Source organism: Lepidochelys kempii, chromosome 1 (assembly GCF_965140265.1).
Source record: "Lepidochelys kempii isolate rLepKem1 chromosome 1, rLepKem1.hap2, whole genome shotgun sequence".
Classification (NCBI taxonomy): domain Eukaryota; kingdom Metazoa; phylum Chordata; order Testudines; family Cheloniidae; genus Lepidochelys; species Lepidochelys kempii.
In genome coordinates, this window is record NC_133256.1 from 13,336,259 (window position 1) to 13,362,677 (window position 26,419).

The following is a 26,419-nucleotide window of genomic DNA, read 5'->3' on the forward strand; positions in this document are numbered from 1 at the left end:
CAACGGGCTTTGTTGCAAGGATAGGTTCCTGGGTTAGTGGTTCTGTTGTGTGGTTGCTCGTAAGTATTTGCTTCAGGTTGGGGGGCTGCCTGTAAGCAAGGACTGGCCTGTCTCCCAAGATCTGTGAGAGTGATGGGTCGTCTTTCAGGATAGGATGTAGATCCTTGATGATGCGTTGGAGAGGTTTTAGTTGGGGGCTGAAGGTGAACGAGGTTGGGGGGCTGTCTGTAAGCGAGGACTGGTCTGTCTCCCAAGATCTGTGAGAGTGAGGGATCATTTTTCAGGATAGGCTGTAAATCTGTGATTATGCGCTGGAGAGGTTTTAGTTGGAGGCTCAAGGTGACAGCTAGTGGTGTTTTGTTATTTTCTTTGTTGGGCCTGTCCTGTAGTAGGTGACTTCTGGGTACTCTTCTGGTTCTGTCAGTCTGTTTCTTCACTTCAGCAGGTGGGTATTGTAGTTGTAAGAATGCTTGATAGAGATCTTGTAGGTGTTTGTCTCTGTCTGAGGGGTTGGAGCAAATGCGGTTGTATCAAAGAGCTTGGCTGTAGACAATGGATCGTGTGGTGTGGTCTGGATGAAAGCTGGAGGCATGTAGGTAGGCATAGTGCTCAGCAGGTTTCCGGTATGGAGGGGTGGTTATGTGACCATGGCTTATTAGCACCGTAGTGTCCAGGAAGTGGATCTCTTGTATGGACTGGTCCAGGCTGAGGTTGGTGGTGGGATGGAAATTGTTGAAATCATGGTGGAATTCCTCAAGGGCTTCTTTTCCATGGGTCCAGATGATGATGATGTCATCCATGTAGCGCAAGTAGAGTAGGGGCATTAGGGGATGAGAGCTGAGGAAGCGTTGTTCTAAATCAGCCATAAAAATGTTGGCATGCTGCGGGGCCATGCGGGTACCCATGGCAGTGCCGCTGATTTGAAGGTATACATTGTCCCCAAATGTGAAATAGTTATGGGTGAGGACAAAGTCACAAAGTTCAGCCACCATGTTGCCGTGACATTATCGGGGATAGTGTTCCTGACGGCTTGTAGTCCATCTTTGTGTGGAATGTTGGTGTATAGGTAGAAAAGTATTACTTTTCCCGCTATCAGTGGCAGGCTCAGCACCTCTGACAATCCGCTTACTTTCAGTGTCTGACACTCGGGCCAAAATTTTAGAGTTGGATATCTAACGCTTCATGGCACTAAATTCACTACTCTCTTTCAAAGGCTGCAGTGCAGAGCACAGGAGTGTGAATTGCAGAGCACACCAAAGAGTTGCGCTCTTAACTGCTCTGTATAGACACTGCTGGTGCAAACTCAAAGTTACTCCGTTCACCTTCACATCCTCTTTGAAAGAGGACGACATTAACATGAACCGTGTACCTTTTTAGTTTACACCATCAGGGTCTGCAGTTGGAGCCCAACTTTTTGGTGCACTCTGCAATTTACACCCCTTTAATCCACACTGTGGTGCAGTGTAGACATGCCCAAAGACTCATGTAGAGTTTCCCATACTGCAGTTGCACAATAGTTCATTTGAGTCGATACAGCCTGCTTTTGACAGTGGCCTGTACCCGGTGTCTTAAAGGAAATAGGGAGGCAACCTTTATAACCAGGCATCTGTTCAATGCTATAGCAGGTAGGCAGATGTCTGCAGTTATTAACCATCACTAGCATAGCTATAGATATTAGAGTACCTGCAACTTTCCAGCCACTAGAAAATTCAGTCTCCGTGTTTGACTTTTAGCAGTAGTGAATTCCACAGACTGATTATACATTCCCACAACCATTTATTCTGAGTTAACTCACTTGAAATCTCATTGGGATTTAATACAGACCTTCTTTAAATGTGCCACATGTCAGTCTGTAGTAAACTAGCTTTTAGAAATGAACAGAATGTCACTATTTCACTTCAGGCTTGTCCAAAGACCTTTTTTGGTGGAGATTAAATTTTGAGATTTCAAGTTCCTTGCATAGGTTCAGTGCAGTTTGGGACATGGGAAAAGGACTGATTAGAAGAGAATAAAAAAAAATCCAAACCATGTGTTTTAATGCCAAATTGGAAACACATGAAGGCAGTTAAAAATCAAGCAATTGCTTAAACTTTTAAAACCGTTTGTATTAAAGACAGGTGGTTTTATATATAGTAAAAATCAGTCACCAGTATATTGGCACATTTGTGATCTTTTTGGATACAAAATGAGGAGTTCATAAATCAGAAAATCTAGCTATAAAGATGTTTGGACTTGAGAACTCATAAGAACAACCTTAGTGTCTGAAATAAATTTATGGAGTATAGATCCTTTTAGGTTTACTTAAGAGTTTAACATCTGACTGACCAAACAGTCCTGTGGAGATTTACTGCAGGTTACTCAAATATTTAAGCTGCTGTGTGATGTTGAACAGGTACAGATTAGCCCAATAACAGATATGAGGCTGTAAAATAAATGAGGTTTCAGTGACTGGTAAGTACTTGTCTAGGGCAGCCCAAAAAGAGAGCTCAGAGATGAGAATAAGTTGGTAGTTCTGATTGATTATGACACAGTTAATGAACACAATTAGACTAACAACGGTGGTCTTAGAACAGTGCTTAAAACACAAATTAGTATGGACATGTCAACTTTTTTTTTACAAACTTGAGATCTGAAAGCACATGACACCAATAAAACTACTGATTTCCCAGGACAGATATTCCATGGGTGAAGCACATCTGCATCAGAAGATCTTACTCTTCCTATTTTGAATACTTTGAGAGCCTAGCAGTCTTTGCTATTGTACAAAATACTTAGCTGCTTCTTAACGAAAATATGCAATTAGAAGATTGGCTTAAAAACTAGTTTGTTTCATGAACTCATGGAAAAATTCCAGCAATCATATTTGAATAAGTATTCTGCAATATGTGCAGTAATTTGTTAATATAGTATGCAGCCTTTGCAGATGGTTGGTTTTTAAGATTTATTTTGGGAAATCTTTGTGGGAGAGATTTTTATGTTGCTACCAAAACCTTTGACTCCTAACTTACCTCAGTGTGGGTATTTGCTTCTCCCTTTTTCTTCTGTTACTTTATTAATAGAGCATGTTACTCTAAGTTCAACTTCATTGTGTTTGGATTGCAATTCAAGACGCTAATGTTTGATCTATAAAACTATGTGCTCTGGTTCCTGGCTACCTCAGTCTGTCTGCATGTCCGCAGTTCCTCTGTGTACCAAGGGGACATTCAGTCCTTTGATTTAAATGTCAGAGGGCTGGTGACAGGCCATTTTGATGGAAGACCTTCTGCTTTGGAATTTTTCTCCCCTCACTCACCCACCATAACGAGTGTCTGACCATTTTACAGTGTGACACAAGACATTCTGACAGGTGTCTTCTGGAGGGGCATGGGGTGATTACTTCCTCTGGAGAATTTATTTGAAGAGAGGCATGTTTTTTTATATTCATACCAAAAAGGAAAAGGTCCCTAATCCAAAACTGTAAGCACCCCACCCACTTTACGCAAAAGTAAATTACCTGCAGAATACCAAACCTTCCCCCTAGCTGCTCCCCCAAAAATTGACTTCATAGCAGCCAACTTAAATAGTTGTGCCTTATAGCTTGCCATGAAGGTCAGTAGACTTGTGCTGTTTTTAAACTGAGGGGAAGAAACTTGTTCCAGAACTGGAGGGCCCCCCTCAAAGAGCACTGTGGAACCTGAGAGGGATCCAGTTCAGGTGCCTTTGATCTTGATCTGGCACAAGGAGAGAGGCGGTATCCCAAATAGTTTGAAGCCATTTAGGCCTTGTAGAGATCAAAAGTGCCGTATACCCAATCTGGACACCCGTAGGTAGATGGTGAAGAATATGGAACACCAGTGACTTCCTGCAACTCAGAAGCATCACTTAATAAGCAGGCTGCTGTATTCGGAGCTAGTTTAAATGCCCATATTATCCTGAACTGTAGTCCCCTGTGGAGCACATTGCAGTAATCTATTCTTGAGGTGTAGCAGTATCACAGTAGTAAGGCCTGCATCAGGAAGAAACAATTGCAATGGCCAGCTGCAGATGGTAAAAAGTATTTCTGCACACTGCTGCTTTCTGATCATCCAACAGCAGCTGGAAATGTAACATAACCACCAAATCACGAAAGCTTTTTAGGTTTTGTGCTTATTCCCACAGACAGGAAAGGGTGCCTTAAGAACTAGAAAGTAAATATTCAAATATCTACCTTGGCTTAGCTAGGCTACTTCTGTTTCACTGATTACATCTTAACTATTCAACTGGAATTGAAGTGACCGTATCAGCCTCTTTTAGCTTTCCAAGTTGTGATTTGTATTGCATATATTGAATTTCTCTACTTTGTATTTTGTAGAAGGGCTTTTAAACCTAAGTTGACAATGTAAGGTCTTGCCCTAAATTCTGAAAATGCCACTGTCAATTAAAAATATGGCTTACTATATAAAACTATCCTTTTAAACGGTTAGCATCTGACATAGTTAGCATGCAGCTGCATACCTAACGCTTACACTGCATTGTCAGATGTATTCATTTGACAAATGCTTGCTAAAAGTGAAGACTAATTTTTAAGAAATGGCTTCCTAAGATTTCACTTGGCAGAGTAGGTGTGGACCTAAAAATTATCAAACCAATGAAAATGGCAAGTATGTTGCTTTGTGAAGATTGGAAAGCTTTTCAAATATTCTGTGCATGCTGTTTAAACTTTCAAGTTTGAAGCATTGTGCTATCCATGTTACAAGAGGTCTTCACAGTTAAAACTTAACAAAATATTATGTGGTGCTAATATAGCCAGGCACTTTTGCCAATTCTAATTTATGGAAGGGACAATCTTGTGGGTAAATAACAGTCTTGGGTGTTAGAACTAGGTCATTCCCAGCTCAGGTGACCTTGAACAAGTCACATGACCTCAGCCTGAGTTTCCCCATCTTTTAAAAGTAGGGATTCTTACCTTTGACATGAGTGTAGTGGAGCTGAACTCAGGTTGTGTCTACACTGCAGCTAAACACCTGTGGCCAGCCCATAACAGCTGACTCTGGCTTGTGGGGCTTGGGGTATGGGGCTGTTTCATTTCAGTGTAGACTTCACGGCTCATGCTGCAGCCCAGGCTCTAGGACCTTGTGAGGTGGGAGAGTCCTTGAGCCCAGGCTCCAGCCTGAGCCCAGACATCTACACTGCAATGAAATGGTCCCACAGCCTCAGCCCCGTGAGCCTGAGTCAACTGGCACGGGCCAGCCCTTGGTTTTTCACTGCAGTATAGACATACCCTCAGTGTTTAAATTGGAGACACTCAGTACTATTCAAGTATAAGTAGTATTTGCTAATGTTGGTATCTGTCTCCAATTCCCCTGCCTCTTCTAGATTGAAGGAGGGGGAAGGATTTCTTATCTCTTGGCTATCCCACAATCTGTCTTGCAAATAAATTAAAATGAAGAGGTATTGTTCCTGTTAAGTGTGTGTGTGTTTGGACTGCCATACCAAGGATACTCAGTCTCATTTTCAGTGTGTCTGACTTCTGTGAGAGTGAGAACTGAGACTATATAAACTTTTATTTCAAACTCAAATACATTCTAGTTGTTAGACCTGGGTCATAGAAAGTGTCTCTAGTCTGGTCTTTTGCCATGCTGTCATCTAAATTCAGGCCAAATAGTTTTAATTTGAACTCTGCTTTGATCCCCACAACTTAGTCATTTATTTCCTGTGTGGAGAAATAATTGTTGATACTTAGTAGTATTAAAAAGTGCATCTGTTTTGTATATTAATTTGAGTATAACACAATTTAGACTACTTTTTTTCCAGATAGTTGTTCCACCCAAAATTTAAAGTGTTTTCAGTGTGAGCACCACAGTATTGGCAGTTGACCGGCAAGGGCAGACTTGTCACGTGTGGTGCTACTTAAAATTACAGCAGTCCGACTTCCTGTCCCCTCCATCGCCAGCACTCCACATGCTTGTCCGTGGTGATGCTAGAGCCGATATCACACTTATAGCCCAAATAAGGGGCTCTGATGGACCAGGAATAACACTACTGTGGGGGCAGCTGTTAGTGCAGTTGTAACTTAACAGAGGTGGAGAGTTCAATTCCCATCCAGGCAAACATGCCTTGAGATTTTAGGGATTTGTTTGCTACTATATTTAAGAAGTTAACTTCCTGTGAACCAAAACATTAAGCAATTAGAAGCATGGACTGTTGTAGTCTTGACTAACACTCTTAAAAGAAACAGGGTGTCTGCCGTTTGTTTTAATTGTAATCAGCCCTGCTTCTTGATTCTGAAGTCTGTGGAATACTTTCTGAAATTAAACATAAAATCATAGAAATGCAGGGCTGGAAGAGACCTCAAAAGGTCATAGTCATTCCCCCATGCTGAGGCAGGACCAAGTATACCTAGGTCATCCACAACACCCCTTGGAAGTCTGTTCCAGAGCTTAACTACCTGCATAGTTTAAAAAGTGTTTTTCCTAATATCGAACATAAATCTCCTTTGCTGCAGATAAAGTCCATTACTTCTTGTCCTACCTTCAGTTGACATGAATAGTTGATCCCTGTCCTCTTTTTATAACAGCCCTTAACATAGGTGAAGACTATCATATCCCCTCTCCTGCCCCGTCATCTTTGCTCAAGACTAAACATGCCCGGTTTATCCTTTACTCATAAGTCACCTTTTCCTAAACTTTTTATTAGGGTTGTCGATTAATTGCATTTACCTCATGCAATTAACTCAAAAAAATTAAATTGCGATTAATCAGTTTTAATTGCACTGTTAAACAATAGAATACCAATTGAAATTTATTTATTTTTGGATGTTTTTGTACTTTTCAAATACACTGATTTCAATTACAACACAGAATACAGTGTACGCTGCTCACTTTATATTATTTTTATTACAAATATTTGCACTGTAAAAATGATGAAAAATACTTTCTTTTGTTTAATTCACTTCATACAAGTACCATAATGCAATCTCTTTATCTTGAAAGTGCAACTTACAAATGTAAATTTTTTTTGTTACATAACTGCACTCAAAAACAACAATGCAAAACTTTAGAGCCTACTTTTCGTTCAGCCAATCTCTAAGGCAGACAAGTTTGTATACATTTATGGGAGATAATGCTGCCCACTTCTTATTTCCAGTGTCACCAGAAATTGAGAACAGGCATTCTCATGGGACTTTAGTAGCTAGCATGGCAAGTTATCTATGTGCCAGATATGCTAAACATTCGTATTCCCCTTCATGCTTCGGCCACCATTCCCAAGGACATGCTTCTATGCTGAAGATGCGTGTTAAAAAATAATGCATTAATTATATTTGTGACTGAACTACACAAGGGGAGAATTGTATGTCTCCGGCTTTATTGTACCTGCATTCTGCCATATATTTCGTGTTATAGTAGTCTCGGATGATGACTCGGCACATGTTGTTCATTTGAAGAACACTTTCACTGCAGATTTGACAAAGAAGGTACCAATGTGAGATTTCCAAAGATAGTTACAGCACTCAACCCAGGGTTTAAGAATCTGAAGTGCCTTCCAAAACTGAAAGGGACGGGGTGTGGAGCATGTTTTCAGATGCTTTAAAAGAGCAAAGCTCCAATGAGGAAACTACAGAACCCGAACCACCAAAAAAGAAAATCAACCTTCTGCTGGTGGCATTTGATTCAGATGATGAAAATGAACGTGTCGGTCAGCACTGCTTTGGATTGTTATCGAGCAGAACCCATCATAAGTATGGACACATGTCCCCTGGAATGGTGGTTGAAGCATGAAGGGACATATGAATCTTTAGCTCATCTGGCATGTAAATATCTTATGACGCTGGCTATGACAGTGCCATGCGAACACCTGTTCTCACTTTCAGGTGACGTGAACAAGAAGCGGGCAGCATTATCGCCTGCAAATATAAACAACCTTGTTCGAGGGATTGGCTGAACGAGAAATGGGACTAAGTGGACTTGTAGGCTCTAAAGTTTTACGTTTTATTTTTGAATGTAGTTATTTTTTGTACATAATTCTACATTTGTAAATTCAACTTTCAGTACTTGTATTGAACTGAAACATACTATTTCTCTGTTTTTTACAGTGCAAATATTTGTAATAAAAATAAATATAAAGTGAGGACTGTACACTTTGTATTCTGTAATAATTGAAATCAATATATTTGAAAATGTGTAAAACATCCAAAAAATATTTAAGTAAATGGTATTCTATTGTTTAACAGTGCAATTAATTGTGATTTTTTTTAATCTCTTGACAGCCCTGCTCTTTATCATTTTTGTTGCTCTCCAGTTTTATCCAAACCTGTCTGAAGTGTGATGCCTAAAACTGGACACAGTAATCCAGTTTAGTCTCCACCAGTCCGAGTAGATCTGAACAATTATTGCCTGTATTTTATAACATTCCTGTTAATACACCCCAGAATATTAGCTTTTTCGTGACTGCATCACATTGCTGACTCATACTCAATTTGTGATCCATTATACTCCTCAGATAGTTTTCTGCAGTACTACTACTGGTTAATCAGTTACTTTTTTATTATAATTTTTTTTGGTTATACCGATATCATGCAGAAGGATACATTTGAGCTATACAAATATAAACAAATTGACTTGGTCCCATCTCATAGTTTGGTAGCCCTGCTTTTGATGCCTGATGTGGGAACTAGGAAACACTGAGATCTCACCACACCAAAGAATGACTCTGGGTGGGCAACTCCAAATTTAACAGAGTCTAATCCTGTATAAAGACTCTTCTGTGTGAAATTAACATCACATTACTCCCAAAAAAAGATGATTTGAACATAAACCAGTACTGCATTCAGGTGTTAAAACAAGTTTTGACTAACAACCTTCTTGCTTCTAATGTGGCTATTGTATGATGCTTTTGCCTATAACATTGGAATTCTTTCCAGAGTGAGTACTCAGTCAATTTTCTAGGTTTTGCTTTCTATTTTAAAGATGCTAAATGCAAACAAGTAGTCAGTCTGTAAAGAACAGAGATTAGGGAAGGCAGGTCTGGAAGGAAAACATGATTAATTGATAGGAAGAGCTTTAGTAAGCCCACAATGCTTAATGTTTCAGGCTTTAGAGATATTAGTCTCTGGGTGGATGGCAATTGAATTGATGAACAGACTTAACTGAAAACGTAATGAACTACAGACTAACTCTGGGCTGCATGGCAAATTGAGAGCATGAGCTTAGCAGCATTGCTTACTATGAGCTAGGAGTACAAATTCACTTCACATAGGCCACCAGACAGCCATCAATAGTCATTATTTGCAGCTACGTTACACTAAGAAGTGCTTAAAAACATAAGAGGACATGGTTCGTGCTGCATGTTTGACCAGGTTTAACAAATGAGTGTGACAGACAGAGGGAAGGGTAGAGGTAGGATTAGGTGAACAAAACTAAGATGACATAGAAATCAGGTAGCGCATTTTTCATTGGGTAGTGCCAAAATGTGCGTGCCACTTTACATAGGCTAAGACATTCCCTGACTTAGTTTAAAATTCAAGGAATTCAGTATTATAGTAATTACATGAGTATATAGGAAGAGATCTTATTAACTTCATGTTTCCCTAGCTCATTTCACTGATTTATGGATCTTGAATGTTAGCCAAATGTCAGAAGGAAAAAACTGGTAGGGAGAGAACTTTAAACTTAATGACTTTAAAGGGTTCATTACAAGAAATTGATTGTGCAGGAGAGAAACCTTTAAGTGCTTGATATTGTCTTTTTCCATGTCCCTTTAATTGAGGTTTCCATTTCTAACAGAAAATATATAGCTCTCATTTTCAGTGACTTAACGAAATACTATCATGTAATGAAGCATGCTTTGTGTTTTAACAGCAGTATTATTGTCAAGACTGAATGAGTTTTATACTGTTAATTGTAATTGTAGCCTTTATAATCTAAATTCTGCGACAGTTGAGTAGTGTAACTGTAGGTATTGAAATGAACTCATTTTGATTTGTATCTTGCACTTAGTATATTGAGTGGTAGGTTTTTTTTGCAGCATACATCTTCAGTTTGAAAGCACTTCTATTTTCCTATGCTGCAGACAGCTTGGATTTATAGATGTATTAAGCAAGGTGAGCTAGATATACTAGTTATGGTGGTCTTTATACTGCTCAACTTGAAGTGACCCATTAAGAGTTTGAAAGTATCATAAAATTTGGAGTTGATGTCTTAATATTTCATCTGCCCGTAATACTGACCTATTAACATTTAGCTCTAATGGCTCTTTAAAATTCTTTTTAAATGTGGCAAATAATAATAGTGGCTGTGCTGCAGTAAAGAAGTCCTTTGAAGTCAAAACAAAATAGATGTTTTGTAATAACATGTCTAGAATGTGTTGCAGATAGCTTATAAGATACTGAGTTTAAAGACAAAAACCTGTATATGGTAGTTTAGATAGATTCTAAAACTGACATGTTAACCACCGTGAGCTCAGCCTGTAAAAGTCCCAACTGGCAAGACACAATATGAGGAAGTCAAAATGAGGAACCTCAGGAAAGAGTGCAGTAGAAGATTAAATTGTGAAATTAATGGCTTAATCGTGAACAATCATTTAAATCTCTATTAAGAATTTGCATATCTGATAATACCGTACAGTAATAGTGAAGATTAAACTTGAATAAGCTTCAGTTACATTGGGGCTAAAATGATGGTCCTTATAACAAGCAGCAGCTGAGAACCAGCAACTACTCATGATGATTCTAATACAAAAGTATTCCTGCGTGCAATGTACTTTCCCATTACCTAAATCTCAGTATACATTTAGAGATCATATAGAATGTGCTTCCCTTATTACATACTGTACAACAGAAATAACCCCTTGAAATATGATAGTTGTGGGCTCTATATAGAGTCACTATTGCACTAGGTGTTCCAAAGCTGTACCCTCAAGGTCTTATTTAGAAGACATTTGCTCCCAGGGGGGACTTGAAAAAGGAGACAATAGAGACATTGCAGCCCAAGCCAAGGAAGGGTTTCCAGATATAGAATATCTCATGGAAGAAAGTGCATGAAGTGTAAGTGGGATTGGTGAGCAGTTGGTGTGCAAATTGTGCATTCATTGGGATTGGAAGTCTGCAGAAACAAGGCTATGGATTTACTTGCACTCAGAAGTGTTCTTGCTGGTATCTCAGCAAATGGTTCTGCTTAAATCAGGCTAATTTTAAAGGTAAAATATTGAATATGTACTTTCTAAATCTGACTTTCTTTTGACCCTTCCTCATCAGGTTTCCACTGTATCCAAAGGGAGGAGAGAGACTTCAGTTTGATTATGGAGTTTATCTTCTCAACAAAAATATAGCACAGGTTGGTAAATTTTGAGATTTGTTACAGAAAGACGTGGTAAATTCCTAGAGAGACATTCTACCATGTGATGTCTGCACAGTGGCCTGTATTAAATGAGTGCATCTCATTTTTGCCAAGCGTTTTTTGCATCTAACATGAGCTGCTGCAAGAGGCCCATCGTGAGTTCGATGCAGCTGGACATAATGAGCATCCATGGACTCTGGCCCTTGAACTGTGCAAGACCCCACTTATATGGTGCTGTATATGGCCCTTAAATTGTATGCTAAACAAAAAACCCATTGATTTGATTATATTACACCTGTTTTGTATACTGACGATAGTGCAAAGCCCAAAAAAGGCTCACAAGTTAGAATCATAGAATATCAGGGTTGGAAGGGACCTCAGGAGGTCATCTAGTCCAACTCCCTGCTCAAAGCAGGACCAATCCCCAATTAAATGGTCCCAGCCAGGGCTTTGTCAAGCCTGACCTTAAAAACTTCTAAGGAAGGAGATTCTACCACCTCCCTAGGTAACGCATTCTAGTGTTTCACCACCCTCCTAGTGAAAAAGTTTTTCCTAATATCCAACCTAAACCTCCCCCACTGCAACTTGAGACCATTACTCTTTGTCCTGTCCTCTTCTACCACTGAGAATAGTCTAGAACCATCCTCTCTGGAACCACCTCTCAGGTAGTTGAAAGCAGCTATCAAATCCCCCCTCATTCTTCTCTTCTGCAGACTAAACAATCCCAGTTCCCTCAGCCTCTCCTCATAAGTCATGTGTTCCAGACCCCTAATCATTTTTGTTGCCCTTTGCTGGACTCTTTCCAATTTATCCACATCCTTCTTGTAGTGTGGGGCCCAAAACTGAACACAGTACTCCAGATGAGGCCTCACCAATGTTGAATAGAGGGGGACGATCACGTCCCTCGATCTGCTCGATATGCCCCTACTTATACATCCCAAAATGCCATTGGCCTTCTTGGCAACAAGGGCACACAGCTGACTCATATCCAGCTTCTCGTCCACTGTCACCTCTAGGTCCTTTTCCGCAGAACTGCTGCCTAGCCATTCGGTCCCTAGTCTGTAGCTGTGCATTGGGTTCTTCCGTCCTAAGTGCAGGACTCTGCACTTATCCTTATTGAACCTCATCAGATTTCTTTTGGCCCAATCCTCCAATTTGTCTAGGTCCCTCTGTATCCTATCCCTGCCCTCCAGCGTATCTACCACTCCTCCCAGTTTAGTATCATCCGCAAATTTGCTGAGAGTGCAATCCACACCATCCTCCAGATCATTTATGAAGATATTGAACAAAACCGGCCCCAGGACCGACCCCTGGGGCACTCCACTTGACACCGGCTGCCAACTAGACATGGAGCCATTGATCACTACCCGTTGAGCCCGACAATCTAGCCAACTTTCTACCCACCTTATAGTGCATTCATCCAGCCCATACTTCTTTAACTTGCTGACAAGAATACTGTGGGAGACTGTTGCTCACACTTCTAAACTTCATCCAGAGACACTCAGGTTTTTCTGCAGTTTCGTACCGGAGCTCTGAGCAGTCATACTGCTCCCTTACATACAGTGGTACTCCCCCACCTTTTCTGCCCTGCCTGTCCTTCCTGAACAGTTTATAACCATCCATGACAGTACTTCAGTCATGTGAGTTATCCCACCAAGTCTCTGTTATTCCAATCACGTCATAATTCCTTGACATCACCAGGACCTCCAGTTCTCCCTGCTTGTTTCCAAGGCTTTGTGCATTCGTATATAAGCACTTGAGAGAACCTGCTGATCGCCCCTCATTCTCAGTATGAGGCAGGAGCCCTCCCCTCACAGACATTCCTGCCGGTGCTTCCTCCCGGTATCCCGCTTTCCCACTTACCTCAGGGCTTTGGTCTCCTTCCCCCGGTGAACCTAGTTTAAAGCCCTCCTCACTAGGTTAGCCAGCCTGCTCGCAAAGATGCTCTTCCCTCTCTTCGTAAGGTGGAGCCCGTCTCTGCCCAGCAGTCCTCCTTCATGGAACACCATCCCATGGTCAAAGAATCCAAAGCCTTCTTTCCGACACCACCTGCATAGCCATTCGTTGACTTCCACGATTCAACGGTCCCTACCCAGGCCTTTTCCTTCCACGGGTAGGATGGACGAGAACACCACTTGTGCCTCAAACTCCTTTTATCCTTCTTCCCAGAGCCACGTAGTCTGCAGTGATCCGCTCAAGGTCATTCTTGGCAGTATCATTGGTGCCCATGTGGAGAAGCAGGAAGGGGTAGTGATCCGAGGGCTTGATGAGTCTTGGCAGTCTCTCCGTCACATCGCGAATCTTAGCCCCCGGCAAGCAGCAGACTTCTCGGTTTTCCCGGTCAGGGCGGCAGATAGATGACTCAGTTCCTCGGAGGAGAGAGTCCCTGACCACCACCACCCGCCTCCTTCTCTTGGGAGTGGTGGTCGTGGAACCCCCCCATCTCAGGACAGTGCATCTCATGCCTTCCAACCAGTGGAGTCTCCTTCTGCTTTCTCCCCACAGACATATCATCTGGTCCACTCTCTGCAACGATACCTGTGGAGAGAACATGAAAGCGGTTAGTTACCTGTGTCCGCGTTGCTGGAACCCGGACATTCCCCCTTCTTCTCCTGGAGGTCACATGTTGCCAAGCTTCTTCACTGGCCTCTTGGCTCCGCTGTGCAATCTGCTCTAAATCTTTAGAGCTTTGTGCCCGTAGAAGCATATCCTGACTTTTGTCCAGAAAATCCTCCGTTTCTCGTATGCAACGAGAAGTTCTGTTTTTTCAAATCATGCAACCTTTAACTGAACACTGTACTTTTGATGTGGTCCTACAAAAACTGTAAAAATGTTTACATTATTAGTCTGAGAAGAGACCATATGTGCTCCAGAAGATCTATTTATCTTATTCCTATCCTTAACTTTATTTTTCACTCTTGAGCTTTTCCCGCAGTACAACCCTAACCAGTTTTCTCTCTCCCCGCTTCTTGATTGTGTTTTATCCTAATCTGTGTTAATATTTGTTGCTAATACCTATGCTTATCTGTTAAATAATTTAAACTCATTAAGAAGTCATGTCCTTGTACTGGTTTCTTACCCTTTGTTTTTTTTGCTATGTAAATTTTATTTAATATATTTTGCTTCCTAAATAACCCGTATAAGTTTTGATTTATGAAAGTACTATTGTCGTACCTGCACTTAAATGAAGAAGTTTGTGGTCCACTAAAATAGTAGTCCTGTTCAGTCTTCCAATACTCCCAATGACTCTTCTTCATAAATCTCTGTGAATGTGAATGGAGGTCTCATTTTAAAGTGTTCCCTGTTCCTAGAGTTACAGGTCTCTTCTGTTGAGGTTGATGAAATAACTGGTGTGTGAAACAGCTAAAGAAAAGTCAGTGAAGACATAACTTGGCTGTATGTCTGTATATGCAATAGAACTTTTCATTATAAGAGCAGGTAGACCCAATATTGCTGTTCTTATTCAGCATGACAGTTCCCATTGTACTTGGAAGAAAATGAGCTAAATAACTAGAACCTGTGATCATGCAGTAGTTACTGAAATAACAAACTTTATTTATATTGGACCATCAAATACAAATTAATTGAATATCAACCAAGGGGACATTACCCATTATAGTTTATACGTTGACAAATACTTGTTTAAACACAAATTTCTTTGGTAATTGATAAAAGTGGGAAGAGTGAGTAGAAGCATGTGTAAAGTGGGTAGAAGTGTTTGCACACTGCCACCTGTGGATCAACATGTTGAACCAAGCAATGACTTATAATCTATAGTAGTTAGCAAAGAAAGCAAGTGAATGAGGCCTGTGGTTTAGCTTAGCACAAAATTGTAAAGAGGGTGATGTTTGGTGGTGGTCATGTTCTCCAAAATTTCCTTTTTCAGTGTTAAATTATTAATGTAAAGCTGATCACGTAAAGGAAATTAGATTATGTATCCAAACAAAAATCTTGTTTAACTTGTAATGACTTAAGTTTCTCCTTGGGCTTTTGACCCTCTTTCAATCCTTGATGTAATGGTTACTGTAATGTAAAAGTTCACAATGAATGAGATCATAGGAAATGAATGTGCCCATGTCTTGGAATCCAGTAAAATAACTTCATGATACTGAGGAGTTTAAAAAGTACTAAGGCATCAACTTTGAAGTTATAACTTAAGCAAAACTGTGGGATAACAATAAAAAAATAGCTTCAGTTAAATTCTTTGCATTTGGGGTTTTTTGGCATTTTTTTAAGCTGGTAACTGCACTATCTAATTGCTTTTTTAAATTTATGCTGTGAAAAATAATCATGGCGTATGAGACACCTCCGTGAGGCCCCTGACTCTGTACTTCATCACTCTTTTTATAAGAAATCTACTAAGCAGCAAGGTTTATAGGAATACTTCACTTACATAAGTGGCCTTCCCCCCCCCCCAATCTTTCATTCACAATTGTTTCCCATGTCCTTATTAGAATACCAAATAAATTCAAACTGTGAACACTAATATAGGCTACCTCTCTGGAGGGGTATTGTGTTTACTTTCGTGGAAGATTTCACTAGTGTCTAAGTCTGTGGGTCCAAGAGGAAATGCAATTTTTGGCTCATCTAAATGATTAAGTATACAGTGTGTTGTGCATGCATGCAAACACACACTCTTATTTCCCATAACTTTCTTTACTTAATACCTATGGGCAGTCTCCACTAAACCAAATTGCAGTGAAAGGAAAATCCAGTATTAAATATCGGCTTTTCTCAATTTCAGTTTTAAGAATTATAGAACCATAGTTCTGTTACTATCTGGGAAACGGTTGCAGATCACTGAAATTTACAAATTAGAGATTAAGCAAACAATCGAGGGTGGTGCGTCACGATCAGCTTTGTTCAGTTACTTTGACAATTGTGGTTTTAATTTGCTGACTTATCATAATGGATCAGAAAATGTACTTTTAATTATTTTTACAAAATGCAAATGCCTAGTAATATGAGACTTCCGCAGTGCTCTAGCGTTAAAGATTGAAAGATGGGGAAGAAAAATCAGTTATGTTTGTGGATTATAGTCAGTAGGTTCGTGTAGTTTTGCTGTTCTTGGAAGATAAAGCCAAACTTTCCCCTTTCTATGCAGAGTACTTTTTCCCCCAAAAAAATTTTTATTGCTGCTACAAGTGAATAGTAAAATCATAACCTCTTAGGTAAAAAGGATACCAAGAAAAACAGTTTAAAAGGTTATTGGTCACTTAAGCTGCATCCACATAGACTGTACAAAAGCAGTGAAATAAAATTGTAAAGCACACATTGAAGGGTTGAACAAAATTTGAAGCAAGTCAAACAAAGCAAAAGGCATCTCAGTTCGTCCAAATATACCAGTAAGGATATTGTAGGTTGGTTTCTCAGTCAGATCAATTTTATACATTGATCTCCCCTGACATTCAGATGCACCATGAACTGAATTCTAAATGGGAGGAGGAGATACAGAAACCACCAGCCACAGTTGTCCCCAATTCGAACCCTGACAATCTCAGTGAAGAGACCAGTTATTGAACTATCTCTTGGCCTCTATTTGTTACATACCAGGTGAGGCAATATGGGGAAATTTGCAGTATCTATTTCCCTTTCTGTACACTTCAAAAACATCAGTTTCTAGAGCTCACAGCTGGGCACCTTTCACAGGCTATCAGTGCATTCTAAAGAAAACAAAGAATCTAAGCTTCATTGTTAGAGAAACTGAATTAGGTCAATTACAGCAGTGAACTGTTCTGTGAGTAAAACAGTATCAAAGGTGGCTGCTTTGATTGTTGTATGCTGTATGCATTACTGTCCTTTCAGAGTTCTGATGGAACGCTTTTGGGTGGTTGTTGCAGGTCAGCGGTCAGAACGCCAGCAGCTCAGCATGAGGCACCCTGCGCTAGGCTAGTACCTCGCTCTGTGGCTCAATGGAGGGCTTTAGTCTCCAGGGCTGTCAATCAAGTGCCTGTTTTATGAGCTCTAAATTCACAACTAAATTGCAGATCAAAAACCTGCACTTCAAGGTGGCTTTCAGAGAGATTCATAGTAGTCAGATCCAGTGGATATGGGGAGGTAGGGCTGTCACCTTAAGATCCAAGCTAACAAGTTTTTTTTTATAAAGAGGGGAAATGGTTTTATGTACATGTAGTTTATTCAGTGTTCAAGGAACTGCCACAGAAATGGAGGCAATCCTTGATTTGTTTCCACAACTCTTCATTCAGCTCTTGTCTTTCTGGTTATGTCCTTTCTAAAAGCATACCAGGGATGGGTTTTCATGGTGGGTTTTTTTTACTCAAACTTGTATTTTTCTCAGAACAGACTTGAAGATCTCTCTGTAGCTTGAAAACTTTTTACCAGCAGAAGTTGGTCCAATAAAAGATATTACCTCACTCACCTTGTCTCTCTTTAATAAAATATAGGCAGGCAACATGCTAGTGAGCAAATAATCTGAAGTTTTATAATTTCCCCACAAAAGATATAAACACAGAGGATTGTTTATATAGCAACAGGCGTAATTTCACTGATTCCCCAAGGTTGTTTATATAGCAGCAGGCGTTATAACACCACTTTCTATTTTGATTATTGCGTTGCTTAGTCATCCAAATCGTGACCAACACTCTTTCATACTAAGAAAAGAGAACCAGGATCTTGTAAAACACCTAACTCTGCCATTTTAATTTTTTTTATTTTATTTTTTTTTGGTATCCCAGTATTTATTATATCAGAAACCCTTATAAATGGCTGGCTTCTTACCAACTCTGTAGAATTCATTCAGAGAACATTTTCTGCCTCTCTTTCTCAGCTTTCACATTTTTAAATTTGTGGAACATGTTTATTTTCTCCAATTCGTGTGTACCAACAAGAGATTCAGATGATCATTTATCTGAACATACTTGAGAACTACAATTGAGCTATGCAGTTGCAATTGCTGGTATAAGTCTATTAATACTTACATTAACATGCCCAGAGAATGAACAACGCTCTTTAAAATCGAGATAAATACTGTTATAGGGGAAAGTGCTGCATATGTTAATTGTTAAACTTTAACTCTGACATTTGTTTAGTATCTAAAAATGTCTACTCTTCTTACAGATTAGGAAAAAAAGTTGCAAGTTTTCAGTCTAAATTATGGCTTTAAGAAATTTAAGCCATGTGGTAATGTGAATCTAGCTGTCCTGTCTGTGTTTGGAAAAATGTTTCTACACATCCTAGAATAAAGAGAACAAATTAGTATACTGCAGGGGGACCTAAAACAATAAATAAATTTTGAAGAAACAACAAACAGATAAATACAGAGTGGCAGCAATCAACTGAACTCTCAGCTAAGTATGTACTAACCCAGCCACGACATACTTCTTGCTGAACTTAATTAATGTTTTCTATAATATCCTATTAATCATCCCAGTGTTTACCATTCTGATGTTCTATGTTGAAACTGTCTCAGCTTCCTGTGCACTTAAATTGTCATTCATTCTGTGTACCCGTTTTTCAAAAGTGGCAGTGTCCTCCGTATAATACAAGCTATTCTTTCAAGTGTGACAACAACATATTTCCCAGAAGTACAGAGGACCGTTCAAAAGTCTAATTCTTCTAGCCAGCCAGTCTTGGAATCCACAGAAGGTCTCCATAAAGAAACAGAAATACCAAGATTGAGTCTTTACGTAAGCTAATACAAAGTAAAGTAAATTCAGAATATAAAAGAGGAAAACGATGTAATATGTAGTGGATAATTATAGAAGTGTAAGCCTGCAATGAGTCACATTTACTGTCTTGCTGTTGTACTCGGGTAAACCATTTACCCATCAGAGTTCTAAAGAGTTGTCAGCCGGGTAAGATAATTGCAATTATAAAAGCTTTGTATAAAGACCCCTTCAGTGCCATAAGAATTGGTGGAAAATTTAAGTGACTGGTCAGGTCAGTTTGGTGTAAGACAAGGGACATGGAATCATTGCTTTTCATCGTGTTCTTAAACTGGACATTAAAAATATTAGGCAAGTTGGAGAGCATGGCTTTGCTTATGTAGATAACATAGTACAACTGGTAGATATGGCTGAATTAATGATACTCTTTGCTACCTTAGAAAATTGGTGTGGCCAACTTGGATGGATAGTGAAATGCCAAGAAGATGAAGTGGTTGCATCCTGGAAAAGGGACAACAGATAATGTTGAAATGCAGCAGCAGTGTAGAACAAGTAGAATCTGTTGTATATTTTGGAATCTTGATCCGTGTTAATGGTGCCATCAAAGCAAGTTTAAAAGGAGATGTGCCTTAGCCACAAGAGCTGCACAGAAATTGACAAAATTGTGGACTGATTAAAAACATTGTTTGATACCAAAATGAAAATTAATCACACTAGTGTTCCAACAGTCTTACTCAGTAGTCTGGAAGTAGCTGCACTAAAAGGAACAGACATCTGAAAGCTAGAGACAGTATAAATGAGCTCTTCAAAAGATGGAAGGTGTAAAATGGAATGATTTTAAGACTAAGGAGAATGCGATGTGAAATTAGGGTACTATTGCAAACGTTATGACGGTGGGGACACTGCAGAAGACAAGCACGATAAAGTGCAAGAGAAGATGCAAACACAACCAAGGTCATTTGTACCCAAATGGCAGAACATTGTATGCAGGGACATGACCAGACTGGGCTTAGTGGAGGAACAAGCCATGGACAGGAACAAAATGGTGATGCAATATTGCTCCTTCTGTCTGCAAAGATGCTCTGGGATGAAAATATTTTGTAAAGTTAGACTATCTTGTTTAGTAGTCTGTTTTTTCCCCTGAGACTTCAGTTTGCCCTGTACTGATTTTCTGCCTATACAACTAATGTATTTTTTCCTTATTTCCTCAAGATTATTTTGTTGAAACTCTGTCATCTAGTGCTGAGATGTTTAAACATCACTGGGCCAAAAACAACTGATGCAATTTGAGGAAGTGAAGAGAAAGCAAAATAATTAGAAAATAAAATGGCAAAAACCTCTAATTTTCATAAGTTTACAATTTATACTTGTTAACCAGAGTTAGTTACTTGCCAGAGTTAGATACTTCGGAATACTCTGGAATTGAAAGGTTCTGTACAAATCCCAGTTCTCTTCTAAATGTACTTTCTTGGTTCAGGGAATGACTCTGCTGTTACCTTAAAGAGTTAATATATATTTTAGTAGTTAAAAACCATGTGGGGGGAGGTATGATTGGTGGATTGGGCATTGAATTGGAATGAGTTCTGCCACTGACCTACTGTGTGACCTTGAGCAAGTAAATTAATCTCCTTGCCTGTTCCCCTATCATCCTTTGTTTTGTCTATTTAGATGATTTGTTTGCATTGCAGTATTATCTAGGCAACCCAGTCATAGACCAGGGCCCATTGTGCTACCCGTTGCATAAACAGAACAAAGACGGTCCTTGCTCCAGAGAGTTTACAATCTAAATATAAGGCAACAGATTGGCCTAAGGGACAGGGAAGTACAAGGAAACAATGGGACAGTATTGATCACCATGACATGTAGTGGTCTCAGTAACTACCTGTTCTGTGTTTTGTTTAGGGCCTCATTGTAAAGGGGAGTTTTAAGGAGGGATTTGACAGATAGTGGAAGGGGCTGTTTCACTGTGTACACGTAGTACCTAGCACAGTGGGCCCCCATCTTGGCTAGGGTTATAGTTGTTTATAAATTTTAAGTGGTAGAATTTAGGAGATGGAGACTTCACAATTCAGTAATGCTCTTTCATTATCAGTGGGACATTTTGCTGCAGTGGTCTCCAAATTGTGGGGCACGCCCCCCCACCCCCAGGAGGTCACAGTGGGGACAAATTTACCTCGCATCCTAAAACAAATGGCCAGTTTCTACTCATTCTTGTCCAAATATAACGGGAAGAGGGAAACCCTGTTGGAATGGGCAACTTTTGGTGGTAGCAATGAAGTCTTTGATAGCTGGAAGTTCAATACAGCTGTCAGGACTGCACAAATTCACTCATCCCTACTGTTACTTCTGTCTCTTTCCTTCCTTCGCTTCACCCATGCCTCACACTTCATTGTGCCCCTTCCTGCGTGCTCCTGCTCTATCTTTTTGCCTTCCTTGATGCTTTCTTTGGACCTACCAGTCACTATCTCCATATGTATCTCTCTTTAAAACTCCAGTGGCATAGCCTGCTTGTATTACAGGGTCTCAATAACTTACTTTCTGAAAGCATTTAACCTCTATTTGGGTTTTTTCAAATGGCAGTGCTGTGTTGTTTTTATTTTCACTGAGGTTTTTACATTGGGATTTTATTTTTCAGTATTTGAGGCTGGGTTATGGCATGTTGTAAGGAAGAACCTCATTAAATTGCCTTAATAAAGGGAAGACCAAGTTGGGAAATAGGACTAAATATGTAGTGACATAACTAATGGCTTTACTACTTCAGCTGAAGGGGTGAGAATTTAATAACAGCAACAAAGAAAAATTCAAATAATTGAAGAGCCTTTTTTTCTGATGATCCCTGTGACTAGCTGTAGTCTTGTTTTATGTTCATGTAATTATCATCTAGTACTAGTTGCAACATTTAAAGCACTTTTCTGTGTAATTGCCTAAAGATGTCCATACAGAAATAGATCATGTAGTTTTCCATGGGGAATAGAAAACAGCCCTTTGATACAATAAGACATACCTAAAAACTGTCCTGGATTTAATTTGACAGATCTCCCAAAATTTGGGAGGTGGGGAAGGATTTTATTTTGCTGCTGACCCTTTGGTTGGATTGGATCCACGCCCCATTCAGTCTTAAACCCATTGCATGTACAAAAACCCTTCTATGCACTCTTAATTTCTTCTGTTAAACTGTACCATAACGGAAGTTGGTACTACAATAAAGAATATCAAGAGCAAGCAGTAGTGTCTCTATGGAAATGGCTTAGCAAGTATCTTCATCTGGAACTCTCTGCTATGGTGTAGTTGTGTTTCTGTGGATCAGGTTCAATACCAAAGATCCATTTCGTCTTGGTCTGAAGTGCAGCAAAACAATCGCGTATTAATTGTATTGCTATTTTTCTTTGTGCGTTGCATAGCAACAAAGAATACTTCTGGGTCAATGTAGTCAGTATGGTTTATGACATAGGACACTTCTGTCCATTTCAGCTTGCTACACCATTCACAAGTACTTAGTCAAATAAGTATGGTAGTGGTGTTTAATTTAGAATTAAAGAGTTTAGAGCAGGGGTGGGCAAACTTTTTGGCCTGAGGGCCACATCTGTGTACAGAAATTGTACGGCAGGCCAATTCTGTACGGCAGAAATTGTACGGCAGCCCACGAATGCTCATGAGATTGGCGATTGGGGTGCAGGAGGGGGTGAGCGCTCTGTGGTGGGGCCAAAAATGAGTTCAGGGTGTGGCAGGAGGCTTCAGACTGGGTCAGGGGATTGGGGTGCGGGGGGTGGGGTGAGGGTTCCGGCTGGGGGTGCAGGCTCTGGATTGGGGCTGTGGATGAGGGGTTTGCGGTGCAGGAGGGTGCTCCGGGCTGGGACCAAGGGGTTTGGAGTACAGATCAGGGCTGGGGCAGGGGGTTAGGGCATGGGTGAGTGGGGTTCAGAGGTGCAGGCTCCCGGCAGCAATTACTGGAAGCAGTGGCATGTCCCCCCTCTGGCTCCTACGTGGAGGCACGGTGCCAAGTGGCTCTGCGTGCCACCCCATCCACAGCCACCGTCCCTGCAGCTCCCATTGGGCACGGTTCCCAGCCAGTGATCACTTGGGGGGGGGCGTCACTTGGGGGGGGGGGGGGCTGTGTGCGGAGCCGCCTTGTCCTGGCTGCCCTTACCCATAGGAGCCGGAGGGAGAACATTCTGGTACTTCTGGCACGTGCACGGAAAGGCCCGGACCCCGCTCGCCGGCTGGAGTGCAGAGCGGGGCAAGCCCCTGGTGGTAGCTCAAGGTCTGGCTTAAAAGGTCCAACAGGCCAGATGTGGCCCATGGGCCATAGTTTGTCCACCCATGGTTTAGAGGGAATTGATCAAGCTTCAGGAAAGATTAGTGGTCTTTTTGTTTGTTTACCAAATGAACACCCTTAAATTTATACTTCGGCTGAGAAGATTTTAAGTTCAAAGCTAAGAGTCAGCAAATACCATAAGAGAGGAAGATCAGCGGGTGGAATTCATCCCATTGCAAAAAGCACTTAAATAGGAATTAAGGGTCTAGGCCCCTCGTACTGGTCCTGTACACTGTAGTAAATCTGACCCCAGAAACAGGCAGTCATCAGCCTCACTGCTTGCATACCTGTGAATATTTAAGATTAAAATGAAAACAAAATCCTCAGGATTCAAGGGCCGTAAAGACCTGCCAACACCTCACAAAACCTTAGATGGCTTAGATCCTGATTATTTGGGAGAGACCAAGAAACTAAGGACTGTTCTACTCGAGAAACTTGGTGGTTTAGTAAATTCATAAAAATAATCAGATCCCTAAGTGACATTAATGTACTGGCAAATTTTCTACTGTAGATGTAGTTATATTGGCAAAAATGTGTTGGTATTGCTTACTTTGTTTGGGGAACTGGTCTAAGCTATGCCAACAAAAGTAGTTTGCTGGTATAGCTGTGCTGGCAAACCTTTTCTAGTATAGACAAGGCCTAAGGCACTTGGATTTCTAGATTTAAACATTTCAGTGTTACTAATGGTGAGTCCTTTAGTAGCAAGTTCTCTTCCCCTGCTGGTCAGGCAAAGCCCTAATTTACTGACATAGCAGGTATAGTAGAAAGCTCATTTCTTTACAAAAACATGGGGCATTCACAAGCGTGTATTTTTAATCGGTCACTTTGATTCTTGATTTTGTTAGGAAAATGCTAAGAGTAAAAATTTTGGTATAAGATCTCCAGGACCCAGGAAAACTAAATACTGATTGACATGTTATACTTTTGCATTTCTTTTTATTGCTTCGATAAATTGCATGAAAATGTACCCTACTTCTGTGGATTTTATCATCACTTTCCTTGCTCTCTGCTTGAAGTTTGATTAGTTAATGGTTGTACATTTCTCTGGAGCTGTAAAATACTATATACTTGTTTACCTATTTTTATTAATTTTATTCTGTATTTATAAATTCTTTAGGTTTACTTACATTAAAATATTCATACACTTGTCACGTGACTTGTCACACAACACTAGAACTTTCCTTAACTTTCAGAAAGAACCTTCCTCCATTAAGTCACAAACTATAAAAGGAATTTAGCCAGATTGGTAATTCCTAGGATGCTCTGAATATCACTCCTCCTCTTATGAAAGGATTGTGGATCTTAAATTGCCACAAGTGATTAGGACTACATTTTTTTTATATCTCCTCTGGAAAAAACAGTACCTCATCACTACCTCTCTGCATCATGCTGGGTTGTTGGTTCACAACTGAAATTTAGTTCCTTTCCTTACTAACTTGATTCCTTTCCTTTAGTAAAAACAAATATTACCCCTTGCTCTGTTCTTGCAATCTAGACAAGAGTACAGGAGATGGATTTTATGGAGTTTATACGTAAGTTGGTGTGGCCCATGGACTCCTTGGTCCCAACTGACAGAGGGCACAGGGTTATACAAGGATCCTTTGTGTCAGATATATGCATAATAGTTCAACAAAGGGTGGCATGTAAGGTTGCTATCAAGAGCCAGTAACCCACTGGTCCTCATAATCAGATATATGTACAGATAATCTTAAATCATAGAAATGTAGGACTAGAAAGGACCTCAGTAGGCCACCTAGTGCAGTCCCCTGCATGGAGGCAGGACTAAGTATTATCTTGATTTATAGGTGTTTAGCTAACCTGTTCTTTCAAACCTCTAGTGATGGAGATTCCACAGCCTCCCCAGGTAACTTTTTCTAGTGCTTAAATACCCTGACAATTGGGAAGCTTTTCTAATGTCTAACCTAAATCACCCTTGCAGCAATTAAAGACCATTACTACTTCTCTTGTTTTCAGTGGTTAAGGGGAACAATTTATCATCCTCCCCTTTGGAACAACCTTTTATGTTCTTGAAGACTGTTGTCCCCCCTCAGTCTTTTATCCAGAATAAACAAACCCAGTTTTTCAATTTTTCCTCAGAGGTCATGTTTTCTAGCTCTTTAATCATTTTAGTTGCTCTCCTCTGGACTTTCTCCAGTTTGTCCACATCTTTCCCGAAGTGTGGTGCCTAGAACTGGACACAACCCCTTCAGCTGAGGCCTAATCAGTTCTGAGTAGAGTGGAGGAATTTCTACGTATGTCTTGTTCAGAATGCTGCTGTGAATACATCCCAGAATGAAGTTCGCTTTTTTTGCATCAGTGTTACATTGTTGACTGATGCTTTGTTTTTAATCCTCTATAAACCGCCCCTCCCATCCCTAAACCCCCCCTCCCCCCGCCGATCTTTTTTCTGCAGTAAATCCTCCTAGGAAGTAATTTCCCATTTTGTATTTATGCAGTTGATTATTCCTTCATAAGTGTGGTACTGTGCATTAGTCCTTTATTGAATTGCATCCTGTTTTATTTCAGACCATTTCTAGTTCTTCCCATTTATTCCCAATACTACTTGCTGTAGTATACCGAAATCTAAGATGTTTGTTAGATTTTTCCTTTTTATTCCCTTTTGTATGTCCTTTGTCCTTGCATTGAAATAGTTACATATCTATACTGAAAATTAGGTGTTGGAGTTAGGGCAGGTCACCAGAAGGTGACATTCCTTGGAAATGTTCCATTCAGGCAGGAGGAAAGACCCCTATCCCTGTCTGGCCATTTGTGTATGCCTCACAATGTAGGCCTGTTTGCATACTGGGCCACATGCAAATTATGAGGTTGTAAAAACTGCAAGAGGAAATCTACAGGAAGGGAGATATATAAAAGATGAAAAAATTGTTCTGGTATATCTTGGAATGTAAAAGGACGCACTGAATCCTTCACTGAGGCCAACTTTTTAAATAATGACATCTAGAAGAATTCTTGCCAGGAGTTAATGCTTGAGTTATCACAAAACCTAAAGTAGCCAAAATAATATTTAACAGCTATACTTCATATTTACCTTAACACATTTCAAAGACCATGAATTATTCAGATGGACTAGAAAGGAAGACTTGTTCTAGCAAGACCTGTTTTCTGCTGCATGCTTATTTCAAGCAGTGTACCACTTCCTAAAGATAAAGAGCTGACTGTGTCAAATT

At 40.2% G+C, this 26,419-nt stretch overlaps 1 protein-coding gene across 5 annotated transcripts in view; it reads left to right on the plus strand.

Moving 5' to 3' along the window:
* UVRAG (UV radiation resistance associated) overlaps window positions 1–26,419 on the plus strand; it is a 163,412-nt gene that overhangs the window by 101,807 nt on the left and 35,186 nt on the right. For all 5 annotated transcript variants that reach the window (XM_073335056.1, XM_073335055.1, XM_073335049.1 and 2 more), the window contains one exon: window positions 11,210–11,288. In XM_073335056.1, coding sequence (XP_073191157.1) covers window positions 11,210–11,288 — 79 coding nt within the window. The remainder of the gene's footprint in view (window positions 1–11,209; window positions 11,289–26,419) is intronic.